This window comes from Lipotes vexillifer, unplaced genomic scaffold, assembly GCF_000442215.2.
Source record: "Lipotes vexillifer unplaced genomic scaffold, Lipotes_vexillifer_v1.1 scaffold1094, whole genome shotgun sequence".
Taxonomy (NCBI): domain Eukaryota; kingdom Metazoa; phylum Chordata; class Mammalia; order Artiodactyla; family Lipotidae; genus Lipotes; species Lipotes vexillifer.
This window is the reverse complement of record NW_006792775.1, coordinates 1,842,876-1,854,490: the sequence shown is the minus strand read 5'-3', so window position 1 is coordinate 1,854,490 and position 11,615 is coordinate 1,842,876. Positions and strand designations below refer to the sequence as shown.

At 66.5% G+C, this 11,615-nt stretch overlaps 3 protein-coding genes across 3 annotated transcripts in view; 1 reads left to right on the top strand and 2 right to left on the bottom strand.

Moving 5' to 3' along the window:
- The window catches only part of TRPM5 (transient receptor potential cation channel subfamily M member 5), a 13,807-nt gene extending 10,183 nt beyond the window's left edge, over positions 1-3,624 (top strand). Inside the window, 6 exon segments of the mRNA XM_007466009.1 lie at positions 413-643; positions 1,084-1,172; positions 1,175-1,264; positions 1,438-1,570; positions 2,331-2,400; positions 3,415-3,624. Of these exon segments, the coding sequence (XP_007466071.1) occupies positions 413-643; positions 1,084-1,172; positions 1,175-1,264; positions 1,438-1,570; positions 2,331-2,400; positions 3,415-3,624 (823 nt within the window).
- Positions 3,625-5,512: 1,888 nt separating this feature from the next.
- On the bottom strand, positions 5,513-6,452 carry TSSC4 (tumor suppressing subtransferable candidate 4). The gene is given in 2 exon segments (XM_007472142.1): positions 5,513-5,924; positions 5,926-6,452. Coding segments are annotated over 2 exon segments (939 nt in total).
- A 3,941-nt stretch (positions 6,453-10,393) lies between these two features.
- The window catches only part of CD81 (CD81 molecule), a 17,693-nt gene continuing 16,471 nt past the window's right edge, over positions 10,394-11,615 (bottom strand). Inside the window, exons 5-7 of the mRNA XM_007466008.1 lie at positions 11,167-11,268; positions 10,548-10,634; positions 10,394-10,456 (exon numbers count right to left, since the gene is read on the bottom strand). Of these exons, the coding sequence (XP_007466070.1) occupies positions 10,394-10,456; positions 10,548-10,634; positions 11,167-11,268 (252 nt within the window). The remainder of the gene's footprint in view (positions 10,457-10,547; positions 10,635-11,166; positions 11,269-11,615) is intronic.

The following is an 11,615-nucleotide window of genomic DNA, read 5'->3' as shown; positions in this document are numbered from 1 at the left end:
CTTTGAAAATGTGGCGGCCCGCCCCCCCCCCCCCAGCTCAGAGTCCTGTGATAGGCAGTAGAGCCATAAAGGCCCTGAGAAGTCCTGCAGGAGAGACTCCACCTCCCCTTGCCGAGGCCAGCTCTCTCCACACTGGCTCTGAGCAGAGCCTTTGGCGGTGGCGGTGGTGCTTGGGGGTGACCCGTGAAGCAACCAGCAGAAACCGGGGTCCTCCACACGGCCTTGGCGCTGCCTCCAAAGCCTGCGGTCTGGCTGTGAGCTCTGTCCAGCAGCAGTGGGGAAGTGGGGCTAGCACCGCCAGGCCAGCCACCCAGGACTGGAGTGTCCCACGACAGGAACTCAGCGCCGAAGCCCAGATGACCCCCAGGAAACCACAAGAGCTGGCCGCCTAACCAGGGCCCCTCTGTCCCAGGGTGGCCTCGACTGGGGGACAGAGCTCTCGATACCCAAGGGCATTTGCAGCTCAGTCCCGCACCGGCTGCACCGAGCCCACTCCCCTTTCAGAAGCCCGCGTGAACTGCTCCATGCACCCGCTGCTGCTGGAGGACTCGCCCTCCTGCCCCAACCTCGATGCCAGCTGGCTGGTCACCTTCCTGCTGGTCACCAACGTGCTGCTCATGAACTCGCTCATCGCCATGCTCAGGTGCCCGCCCTGCCTCCTTGCTCCGCCCACGTCGGGGAGCCCTTAGTTCCAGCGTCTCTGGCCCAGACCTGCCTGGTCCTCCGGACCTCAAGCTGCATTCACCTCTCTGCCCCCAAGAGGGGCCTGGAAATGGGGTGTCACCCAAAACTGTGGCTCCCCTTCGGGTTGGGCCTGGAGGTCAGGGCACCTAGGAGGTGATGCAGGGCAGGGCAGGTGCGTGCATGTGGGTGGAGTGACGATGCTTTCCCAGGCCCCCGCCCCCCAGGGAGTAGGGCCCGGGTCTGCGAAGGCTGCAGCAGATGGGGCAGTGGAAGACCCCAGAGGAGTGGAAAGAAGTCACAGGAGGAGGGGACAGCGACGGGGGGGGGGAGCCCTTGGGACTCCGGGAACAGCGCAGGGAGCCGGGCCGTGTGCCCACCGCCGCCCACACGCGTCCGCAGCTACACGTTCCAGGTGGTGCAGGGCAACGCGGACACTGTCTGGAAGTTCCAGCGCTCCCACCTCATCGTGGAGGACCACGAGCGCCCCGCCCCGGCCCGCCCTTCGTCCTCCTCAGCCACCTGAACCTGGTGCTTGTGAGGTTCTTCCGGAAGGAGGCCCAGCAGAAGGGGGCGCGCCTGGGTGAGGCTTGGGCTGGACTCAGCTGCCCGGACCGAGGGGGGTGGCGGGGGGGCCCTGGGCCTGGGGAGGGGCAGCGCGCCCTGGCCCCGTCTGCAGTGACCCTGCAGGCTGGCGCACCACAGGGAGGGCTCCTCCTGCCTGGCTCTGCCCCTGAGGCTGCCTGGCCGTCCCAGAGAGGGACCTGCCAGAGCCCCTGGACCAGAAGACGGTCACCCGGGAGGCAGGGCAGAAGGAGAACTTCCGGAGCGAGCTGGAGAGGCGGAGGAAGGACAGCGGGGAGGAGCTGCCGCGGAAGACAGCCCACGGGTGCGGGGACCCGGCCCCGCCCCGCCCCGCCCACCCGGGTGGGCGTGGCAGGCGGCCTGGGGTGCTGAGCCCACGGGGCGGCTTACAGGGGCAAGGGCCCAGCCCGGAGCGCTGGCCGCCTCCCCTGCAGGGTGCCGGTAAGTAGCGGCACCGGCGGAGCGGGTGAGGAGCCGGATCTCACGCCATGGGACTGGGGGCTGTGAGGTCTTTACTAGGATCACTGCTGGACATCAGGCTGACAGACAGCTGGCGTGGGCTCTCACGTCACAGGGTCTGAGCTGGGGAAACGGGCTGAGAGGGGCAGGGATGTGGCCCGGTCCAGCACACGGCCCCCCTCCCGACCCTGGACAGAGCTCTGCTGGGGCCTTGCCTGTCCTGCATTTGGGGGATGGGGCCAATACTTATGGTGTTCTCTGCTCTGGGGTCTCCAGGTCTTCCCAGAGAGGTCCGTCCCCAGCCCTCCCTCAGACCCCCGTGCCTGGTCCTGCCTGCGGGTGAGGGGTGGGGACAACCCTGCCCACCACTGCTGGGCAGAACCCCGTCCCCGCCCCGTGCCTGCAGGGAGAGTGCAGCAGAGCTCTGCACCCAGGCCCGAAGGGCCGGAGCACCCTGAACTCAGGCGCCCACAGAAGCTCAGTGACCCCCAAACCCACCCGAAGGGCCTGGGCCACAGGATGGGGGAGGACGGGAAGGTTTCCCAATCTGGGAGCCCGCCCCGCCCCGCGCTCAGCGGCCTGCGGCCTGCCTGCTCCTGTCCCAGGGTGGACTTCGTAGCCAAGTACCTCGGGGGCCTGAGAGAGCAGAAGCGGGTCGAGCGTCTGGAGTCTCAGGTAGGCAGGCACACCAGGGTGCCCTTCTCTCCTGGGGCAGGGGCCTGGCCGCGGGGCTCAGCAGTCAGGGCAGGGGCAGGGCAGGGAGGGCCTGGGGCTTCGTACTTGTACCCACCCTTCCCTGAGGGGGAGACCCTGCAACTCTCCCCGGGGGGTCCTGCATTTAAGACCCCTCACCGTCTACTCCCCGCATCACGGTGCCGGAGGGCCTGCGCCCCCCCCCCCCCCCCCCGACGACAGCGGCCGGCCACAGCGCGGCGACCCCGGACGACCAGGGGCCGAAGGCCCAGAGGGGACCCGAGAGGGGTCGGTGCGGGGAGAGAAGGGGGTGCAGGAAACGCGCAGAACCGCAGCGGAGTTGGGGGTGGGGAGCGGTCAACGACGCGACCGCCTAGAACTCACCCAGACACGGGCTCAAAATGACCGCGACCCGGAAGCACTGGCGACCTACGGAAGGAAATGACGTCAAGACCTCCTTGCGGAGTCTAAAGACGAACAGCTTCGGAGTATCTGCGTAGACCTCTGTTAATCTTCGCCGTCCTCCTCGGTTTGTTCCTCCATCCTCCCCCACTCCCGGCGGCGCTCACGAGCTGCACTGCGGCTACGCGTTCGCCCACTGCGGACCCGAGCCCCCCACCCCCATACCCTTCCTGCACCGGAGAGGCTTGGCTTTAGGCAGTTGGGACGGGCTGCCTTGATCTTCCAGTGACCGGCTGGCAGGAACGCTCTGGAAGCCCCTTTTATCCGCTTGTTGAGAGCGACTTTTCTTAGCTTTCTCTGCTTTTAAGCTTTACGTAGTTCATTTATTTCTTTGAGTCTCTAGGCTAAGTAGTAGCGAGTAAGTATTAAACATGCGCACTTGGCTGGCTGGCTGACTTGAGCCTAGCTTCTTTCTAGTTCTAGAAACCTCAGGCAGAGGCAGCCACCAGAGGGTCACAGGGCAGTGCGGGCGCCGGCGGGCAGGGCAGGCGGACACGACGTGGCCCGGGGGCCCCCAGCGCCTCCCTTCTGCAGGTCGACTGCTGCATGGCGCTCCCCTCCTCCACGGCCGACGCGCTGGCTGCAGGAACAGCCACTGGAGTAGGTGTGGCTGTCCCCACACGTCCCGGGTGGGCTTGGGGCGTGGTGGGCGCAAGCAACCCACACCAGCCCGCTGGCCTGGGCCTCCGCTTCCCACCTGTCCTGGGAGGGGCCCGGCCTACGTCTCCGATGGCCTTTGGCTGACCACCCTGGTCTTCAGGATGGGTAGGGGCCCTCTGATGAAGCCCACCGACCCAGCCAGGGTGTGAGGGCGTGGCCCTCAGACTCCTGAGCCTCTGCCTGGCCCCACTGGGCTGCTGCCCCACCCCCACCCCCGGCCAGGGCCACCTCTCCCTTCCCCGGCTGCCCCACTGGGCGCACAGCAGCTGAGGAGGGGCCTCCCTCCCCCCACCAGACTCCTGAACTTCAGCGGTGGGAACCCACAGGCCTCTGCTGACCATGGAGTGGGCCTGGGCAGCAGGGAACACCCAGAGGCCGGCCGGCTGCCCTCGAACACCTGAGCCACTTGGACCGTCTGCACGCGGGGCCCACCTCTCCCAGAGCCCCAGGCCCCACGGACGCGCCAGCCTGCCCCCACCTCCAGTGGAGCCCCAGCAGGATGTGGCTTGGGGCTTTGCCAAAAGGAACCACTCGCTGCCCTGCCCGGCACCTTCCCTGGACGTCCTGGGCCCGGGGTGCAGCGGTGTGTCGTGGGCCCTCCCTGACAGGCAGAGCCCTCAGGACCCCGACCAGAACCAACCAGCCAGGCCCAGGAGAGCAGACACTTGTTGAGCGCCCTGTGCGGGGCACCTCCCGTTCGGTGGGCAGCTAGCTGCCTTGGAGTCCATGCCCAACCTGTGTCGCCCACCAAGAGACTGCTCTTTTTCTGAAACGCTTGCACTTGGAATTTCTGTCCTTTAAGACCCAAGACTGTGTGTGTCGACTGCCACCGCACGTCCCCGACAGCTCGCACAGTGAGTGCCGGGCTGTCCAGCCTGGGCAGCGGCTGTGGGTCACCTCTCCAAGAGGACCCGCCCCCAAAGCTGCCTTATCTTAAATGGAGCCTGGAAAGTACACCCACACCTTGGGCTGCAGCCCCACATGAGTGCACCCTGGGGGGTGTCTGGGAGGTGTCAGGCGGTCAGTAAAGCACTGCGGGGGGAGAGGGACTTCCTGCCCTGCAGGGATGGGGTCTAGGCTCCTGAGCTTGCCCAACTGAATGACCAGCCAGGCCGGTCTCTCCTTCCCTTAGGGACCTGGAGCCCTGGGGTAGGGGCAGCAGGGGCAGGGGCAGGGCCAGGCCCGGGGCTCAGCAGCACGATGGGCTGGCCAACCCCAAATGCGGTCACAGGAGAGCCACGCCCACTCCTGGCTACCTCCCCAGCACCCTCTGGGGACCCTCCTCATCGCCCTGCACAGCAGCTCAGCAGTCCTGGTGACACTGTCCCAGGACACCGGTCGTCTTCACACAGCCTGAGTAGGACAGAGTCAAGGGTGAGCTTGGCCAGGGCTGGAGAGGGCGCCCGCTCAGCTGGCCACTTCCCCGCTCCCGGTTCTGGGGTCTACAGGCATATGCTGGAGGCAGGGGCTGCACACCAACGGCTGTGAGCCCGCCTCTGGACAGGTCTGGGGTCTCCACCTCTTGCCCTGGACTGAGGAGGGGGTCACCTCAGGTAGGCTGGGAAGACGTGCCACTGAGGAACACAGGCTTGATTTAAAAACCTTCAGAGTCCCCTGACGCTAAGTTGGAAGGCTCCAATGTAGGAACAGGGTGATGGGGTGTCTGGAGAGAAGAGAGGGCCCTGGCCACAGTCCTGGGCGGAGGGGGGCTGACAAAGAGACACGGAGACTGAGGAACACCCAGAGCCTTTACTGTCCTCCTGGGCACGGGGTGAGTCAGGGCTTCCGCCATCCCCTGGCCCACACCCTCAGCAAGGTCTCTGCCCTGGCCGCTGGTGCCACCGACAGGCAGCCCGCTGGCTCCCTTCCCTGGGGGTGGGGCCCTGGGCCTGCTCCGCCCCTGAAGCCACCCCGGGGGGACAGTGGTGGCTGTCCCTCCAGCTCAGCCAGGGTAGGCAGGCGGCCTCCCTGCTCAGCCCTCCGCGCCTGGGGCCTCGGGGCTGCTGCCCTTGCTCCGGAAGTGGTCCCTGCTCCGCTTCTTGCTGCTGTGGAAGCCCACTGCCTCCCCTGGCAGGGCGCTAGCCCCAGACCCCACGAGGGCCTCCCCCTCGGGTGCACCCACCTCCTGCAGGCGCCCCCGGGGTCTGCTCCACTCCTCGGCCTCCGGGCTCCCAGGCCTGGCCAGGTGGGCCAGCTCCACGGGGCCCTCACCCCCCACCACCCCCGGGATCCCGCGGGTGCTCCCACCCGGCTCCCCTGCCTTCCTCGGGACCCTCCTCTTCTCAAGCCGGGCCTCGCCGGTTCGGGCCGGTTTGGAGAAGATGAGCCGGCCCTCCCCACAGCTAGAGGGGTCCTGGTTGAAGGAGGGCACGTAGTCGCTGGGGGGCCTGGTTGCTCTGTTTGCTGGCCTCAGTTACGTCCTCCAGGCTGTACTTGGTCCAGCGCTCGGGGTGGGCCACGTAGTCAGGAACGGGGGGCACCCTCAGGGGAGCGGGATTCTGAGTGGCCCTGCTCGGGCCCCCGGCTGGAGGCCGGCTGGAGAGTGTCAGCGGCTGCCGGAAGCCCCCCCCGTCGCCAGGGCCGGCTGGGGCCGCAGAGGGCGGAGCCCGCCTGGCTGCCCGCTCCAGGCCATCGAAGATGTCGTGGCTGCGCTGGGAGAAGGTGGGGCTCGTGCCTCTCAGGTGGAAGGGCTGCACCGCCGCTGTGGGGAAGCTCCTGGGGGGGCAGGGGGGCTCATCGGGGCCCGAACCCCCTGGGGCCTCCCCGGGCGGCCCCCCTGGAGACAGGGCTTCCACTTCAGCATCATCGAGCAGGCTGAGGTCGGAGTCCGAGTCGCTGAGGCAGACGGGGTCGGGAGACAGAGCGGCACCCCCGGAGCCAACGGAGTGCTGGCCGTCCCCTGCCTCAGCCATGCGTCACCCAGCCACGCCACACCTGCACCAAAGCAGCCCAGGGAATCGGTCACTGGAGACAACACAAGCTCAGAACAAGTCCCTCCTGCAGACCCACCACCCCGGGGAGGGGTCAGCAGCAAGAGCTGTGTCCAAGGAGGAATGGCCATGTCCCCCGCCCCGAAAGCCCTCCTCTTACCTCCCTGGCTGCTGGGCGCCTGTGCTGGACGGCTGGTGGGCCGAGCGCTGGAGAAGGTTCTTGGTCGCAACGGCCCCCGCCAGGCACGGCTCTGCTCAGTGGCCGGCTGAGGGCAGGGAGGGAGAGGCAGCCCTCAGACCAGACGGCAGACATGCAGGAGTGGAGCCACCACCCCGGGAGTGGGCCTGGGTTTACAGAGCCCCTGACACAGCCAGGCCTAGGAGCTGGTCCTTCTGACATGTCACTTCATTCAATCCTCTCCAGCCAGTCTGACTAAAGCCACTAGGAGGCCTGCTGCAGCTGGGGGTGAGGGCAGGGGGTCTGGTAGTAAGCAGCCAGCCAGGGCTTGAACCCAGGGCCGAGAGCGACCTCTGCTCTGCACTCCCTCTCTCAGCCAAGCACGCTGCGTGGCAGGCAGCGAGTACTCCACAAAGGCCGGGGCGCCTGCCTCCTCCGTGGGGAGGAGGTGTGCTCCTGACCGCTGTGAGATGCCCTGGAGCTCCAGAGCAGTCTGCAGGCACATCCTTGGCATCTGCGGGTCAAGGAAGCTCAGGAAGCCAGAGCGGCCTTGCTCCACAGAGGCCAGCCCCACAGCTCCTGGGGCATTTGTCCTGTGCTCCTCGGCACACCCCTCACTTTCCCAGCTGAGCAGAGAAGCGCTGCCAACACCTGGTTAGTGTTCCAGTGTCACCATGCATCCTGAAGCTTGTTTCCAGGCTCAGAGGACAGCCCAGTCTCACCCTCCACACAGCCACCCGCCCACCAACTCCCTCTTCCCACCAAGCCTCCCTGGCCCAGGGTGACCCATTGCTCGTGCACCCACCGAGGGCCAGGCCAGGCAGACCAGGAGTGTCTCTGAGTGCCCGGCACCAGGTCAAACACAGGCAAGATCTCCATTCCTCTGGGCCTCGCGTGACTCCCAAAATGAAGGCACAACTCCAGGAAAGGGGGCACGAAGTAAACGCCAATGGTGTCTGTTTTAGAGCTGGCAGGACCGGAACGGGGAAGGATTTGCCCGTCATACGGTACGTTGCAGGCAAAGCTGGAGTTCAAACCGGACTCCGGCTTCCTAAATTTGCAACCCCGTCCCCTGGAGTCGCGGGAACGCTCCGCGGGGAGACGGGGACCGCACCCCAAGACAGGGAAGGGGGTGTGCATCTCTGAGCTCAGCGCAGGGCAGAACTGAGTACAGGCTGAGGGCCTGGGGGGCTCGGAGGCGGGGTTTTCTCAGGGCCGGGGTCCGGGCAGGCCAGGTCCCAGAGAACACTGGCTTCTTTGCCGGTTGTCTCGCTCCCCTGGGAGGCGGAACCTTGACTTTCTCCACTCCACGCGCCCAGGGCCTCGGCCCGTGCCCAACAGGTTCTCCGTGTCAGGGGCTTAAGTTCTGGGGCCAACTCGGGTGGATGGGCCAAGGGTCCGGGCCTCACGAGGGTCTCCCTGCTCGGCGCAGCAGACTGCGGACAGCAGCCTCCCGAAGCCCGACGGCCCAGCCGCGCCGTCCTCCCCACCACAAACCTACCGGCTCACCGCGGCCTGGCTGCCTCCATCTTGCGCCGCGCTCGGCCCTCTGGGAAACTGAGTCCTCTGCCGGCCGAGGGCCGCGGCTTCCGCGCCTGAAGAACTACATTTCCCACAAGTCACTGGGCCGCTACTCCCGAGGCCTATCGGGAGTGTGGTCTCTGCGCATTCGCTGTCTTCCCTCCCGGAAACGGCGCTCTCTCGCGAAGAGACCGGAATTGACTAAGGCCAGGAGGGAGGCTGGGAGGCCGAACTACGACTCCCAGAATGCTCGAGGGCTAACGGGCAGCGCCTTGTTCCCGGGGCCGCAGCGCCACTTGCCGGAAGCCGCGAGGACCGGAAGTGCGTCGACGCGTGCGGCGCTGTTCCCGGGCACTTCCGGTCCTGGCCTAGAGCGGCCGGCCACGCCCTCGTGGGTCCCGGGAGCCGGGCAGCGGGGCGTGACTCACGTTGTGCGCTCGTGCCAACCTCCCGACTGCCCGGGCCCGCCGTGCGGCAGCCCTCCTGGGAGAGGCGCCCTTACCTATTCCTGCCGATGGTCGATGGCCTGGCTGGTTATTTCTGCCCGGAAGCGCAGGGCAGATCCCAGTCTCCCCTGGACGGGCCGCACGTACCTCGGCCCGGGGCCCAGGCGGCCGGCGCCCTTTCCCTGCTGGCGCCTCGCCTGCTGGACGGCCAGAGCGCGCTCCCTCGCCCAGGGCTGCAGCCCTGGAATCCAGGGTTCAGGCCATGCTGCGGCCTAGCCCAGGGACCCAGAGAGGAAACAGGGCCCGTTCTGATCATCCCTAAGGCCACCCCCATGTAGGGCCTCACCAGGAACGCGGAGTCCAGGCCACCGCAGGCAGCTAGTCCACACCGCAGCTAGCAGGGGTGACACTCAGGCCTCGGCCAGGATGTTTCCAGGGCTTTGCAGCGCAGGGAGAAGTAAAAAGGAGCGGGTTCCTTGGGCCATCCAGTTTTCCCAACCCACCAGCACACCCCTGGACTGTGGAAGGGCGGGCCCGCTGAGGCCCTGTGACCCCCAATGCAGGGCTGGGGTTAGTTTCCAAAATCAGCCCCCCAAGGAGGCCCCAGGGAGCCCTTGACGTATGAATCCCAGCCAGGGACTTGTCTCAAGAGATCAAGTTAATGTACATGCAGGGGGGTACCTGCATGCAGCTAATGGTGATGTCACCCAGCATTCCCGCTGGGGGCAGCAGCCTACCCAAGAGGTGGCTGGGCCTCAGTCCACGGTGGTGGGCCAGGCAGGCTCCCCCAGGTAGTGGCTGAGGCCTTGCCCTCCAGCCCCTGCAAGATGTGGGCACCCAGCCCCTTGACGGGACGTCTGCAAGCAACTAGAAGGTCAGAGAAGAGCCCCTCAGACCGTTGGGAGGGAGCAGTGTGTCCATCCTCCTGAGCTGGCCCTCAGGAGGGCGGGGAGTCTTGCAGGGGCCCCACATCCTGTACCATATTCTTGGGCCGCCTGCCTGCCCCGCACAGACCCTGCTGGGCAGTGGTGCACAAGGAGTGGGGGTGGAGGCTGCTCCAGGTGGCACAAGGCCCAACAAAGGGGCACTCCCTCCGTGGAGTCCTTCTGGGCGCCCCACAGACACCCACCAACAGGGTCGGCAGCACAGCCTGGGCCCAGCGAGGTCCAAAGAGCTGAGCACCGCCTGCGCCAGGCTCCTCGGGCTGCCCCTGGGTCTCAGACACCACGAGCACAGGAAGGGGTCGGACATCGTGGTAGCATGCCTGATTTTTCCTTCTTTATTGAATGACTTTCAAGATGTAATTACAATCGAAGGTGACGCGTTAGAAAGGAGAGGTGCGTTGAAGGCATAAGGCTGCTCGTGGACCCGGCTCTAGAGACAGGTGGCCGGAAAGGAACAAGGATTAAAAAAGGCTGAGCGTGTGCCACCCGTGGGGACGGGTGGGTAGGAGGGTGCAGCTTGGCCGGATGGCCCTTCGTGGCCCCGAGGAGAGGCCCGGCTGAGCAAGCAGAACCACCGAGCAGCCCCAAAAGCAGAGGGGGCCCCTGCCCTGCAGTCCCCAAGGCCACTCACATGCCACCGCCAGGTGACATCAGCCCCGAAAGCAACAGGGAACTTCAGGACAAGAACAAAACCTCAAAAGTAAAAAGGCTGATAAGTGTAGCAGTGATACCAGGAGGTTATATACACAGGTGGTGACGGCCCCTTCTCAGAAGTGTCCGGGTCGCTTTGGGGGCCCTGCAGGGGTCCCAGCGGCCCTCCCTGTGGCCTCGGCCTCAGTACACCGAGCTGCTCCGGATGCCACAGCAAAGCACCATGCTCAGGATCATCTCGAAGATCTGCGGAGAAGGGGGTGGGGGCGGGCAGGTGGGTCAGCGCCCGGAGACCCGCGGGGGGGCCCTGAGCAGATGCCCGGCCCGCCCCACTCACCATGATCACAGCCACCACGATGGCGGCGATGCCGATGAGGTACAGCTTCCCCGAGAAGAGCTCGTCGATCTTCCCATGGCAGTCCTCCTGCGGGGGCGGCCAGACAGCGGTCAGAGGTGCCCGTCCTCAGCCCCCGGCGAGGCCGTGGCCCAGGGTCATTGCAGAAGGAGCACAGAAGGGCACAGGCCTGCCCCCCAGGACCCCTCAGCAGGTGTGAACGGGGCCTGGTCTCTGCCAGGTTTTACCTCACATCCGTTTTAAACAAACACGGAAATGGCGAGTGTGCCGTGTGCGCCCTCTTGCACTCAAGAGATTGGGAAGCACCGCCGCGACGGGGCTGACCCGGGAGGTCAGGGCGCCTCCATGCCAGGCTCAGAGGGCTCCCCCATCGGGGACCTGGGCCAGAGACCCGCCTCCCCATGGGCCGGCCGGCAGCAAAAATTTGGCCTTGGCCCCCAGGCAGAGCAGCCCCAACTCCAGCCACAGCACTGCCCAGCATGGCCGTGTCCTTGCCCTTGCCAGCGGGAGCCCCGAGAGGGCCAGCCACTGCCCAGGACCCACCAGGGGTGGCAGCCAAATGGGGGAGCAGGCAGGCCCCGCCCCACCCATCACCACACACCTTTAGCAAGTTACTGACGATGTTGCCGCCCGAGGGACACAGGCTGTTCTTGAACACAGAAGTGGTCACTGTGGTCAGCGCGTTGGAGCCACAGCAGTTAAGCTGCAGAGATGGAGGGCGCCCGCCGTCAGCCCTGGACACGTGGCCCGCAGGCTACAGAGGCCCCAGGAGCTGCACCGGCCAGGTGTGGGGGCGGGGGGCTGGGCAGGTCCCCTCCAGGGGGAGAACGGAGCCCAGGGGCCCCACTCCGCCCCCTCCTCCCACTTAGCTGTGCTGCGCAGAGACCCCTGCACCCCAGCTGCCTTGGCTCATCTAGTTCCCACCGGGGACCCCCAGGTCCCTCAGAATCTCCCCAGGTTCCAATGCCCCTCCCGCTCCTGGCTGAGGTCTCACTGAGAGGACAAAACCCCAGGCCCCTGGACGCCCTCCCCGTCCCCCACCTCTCCCCT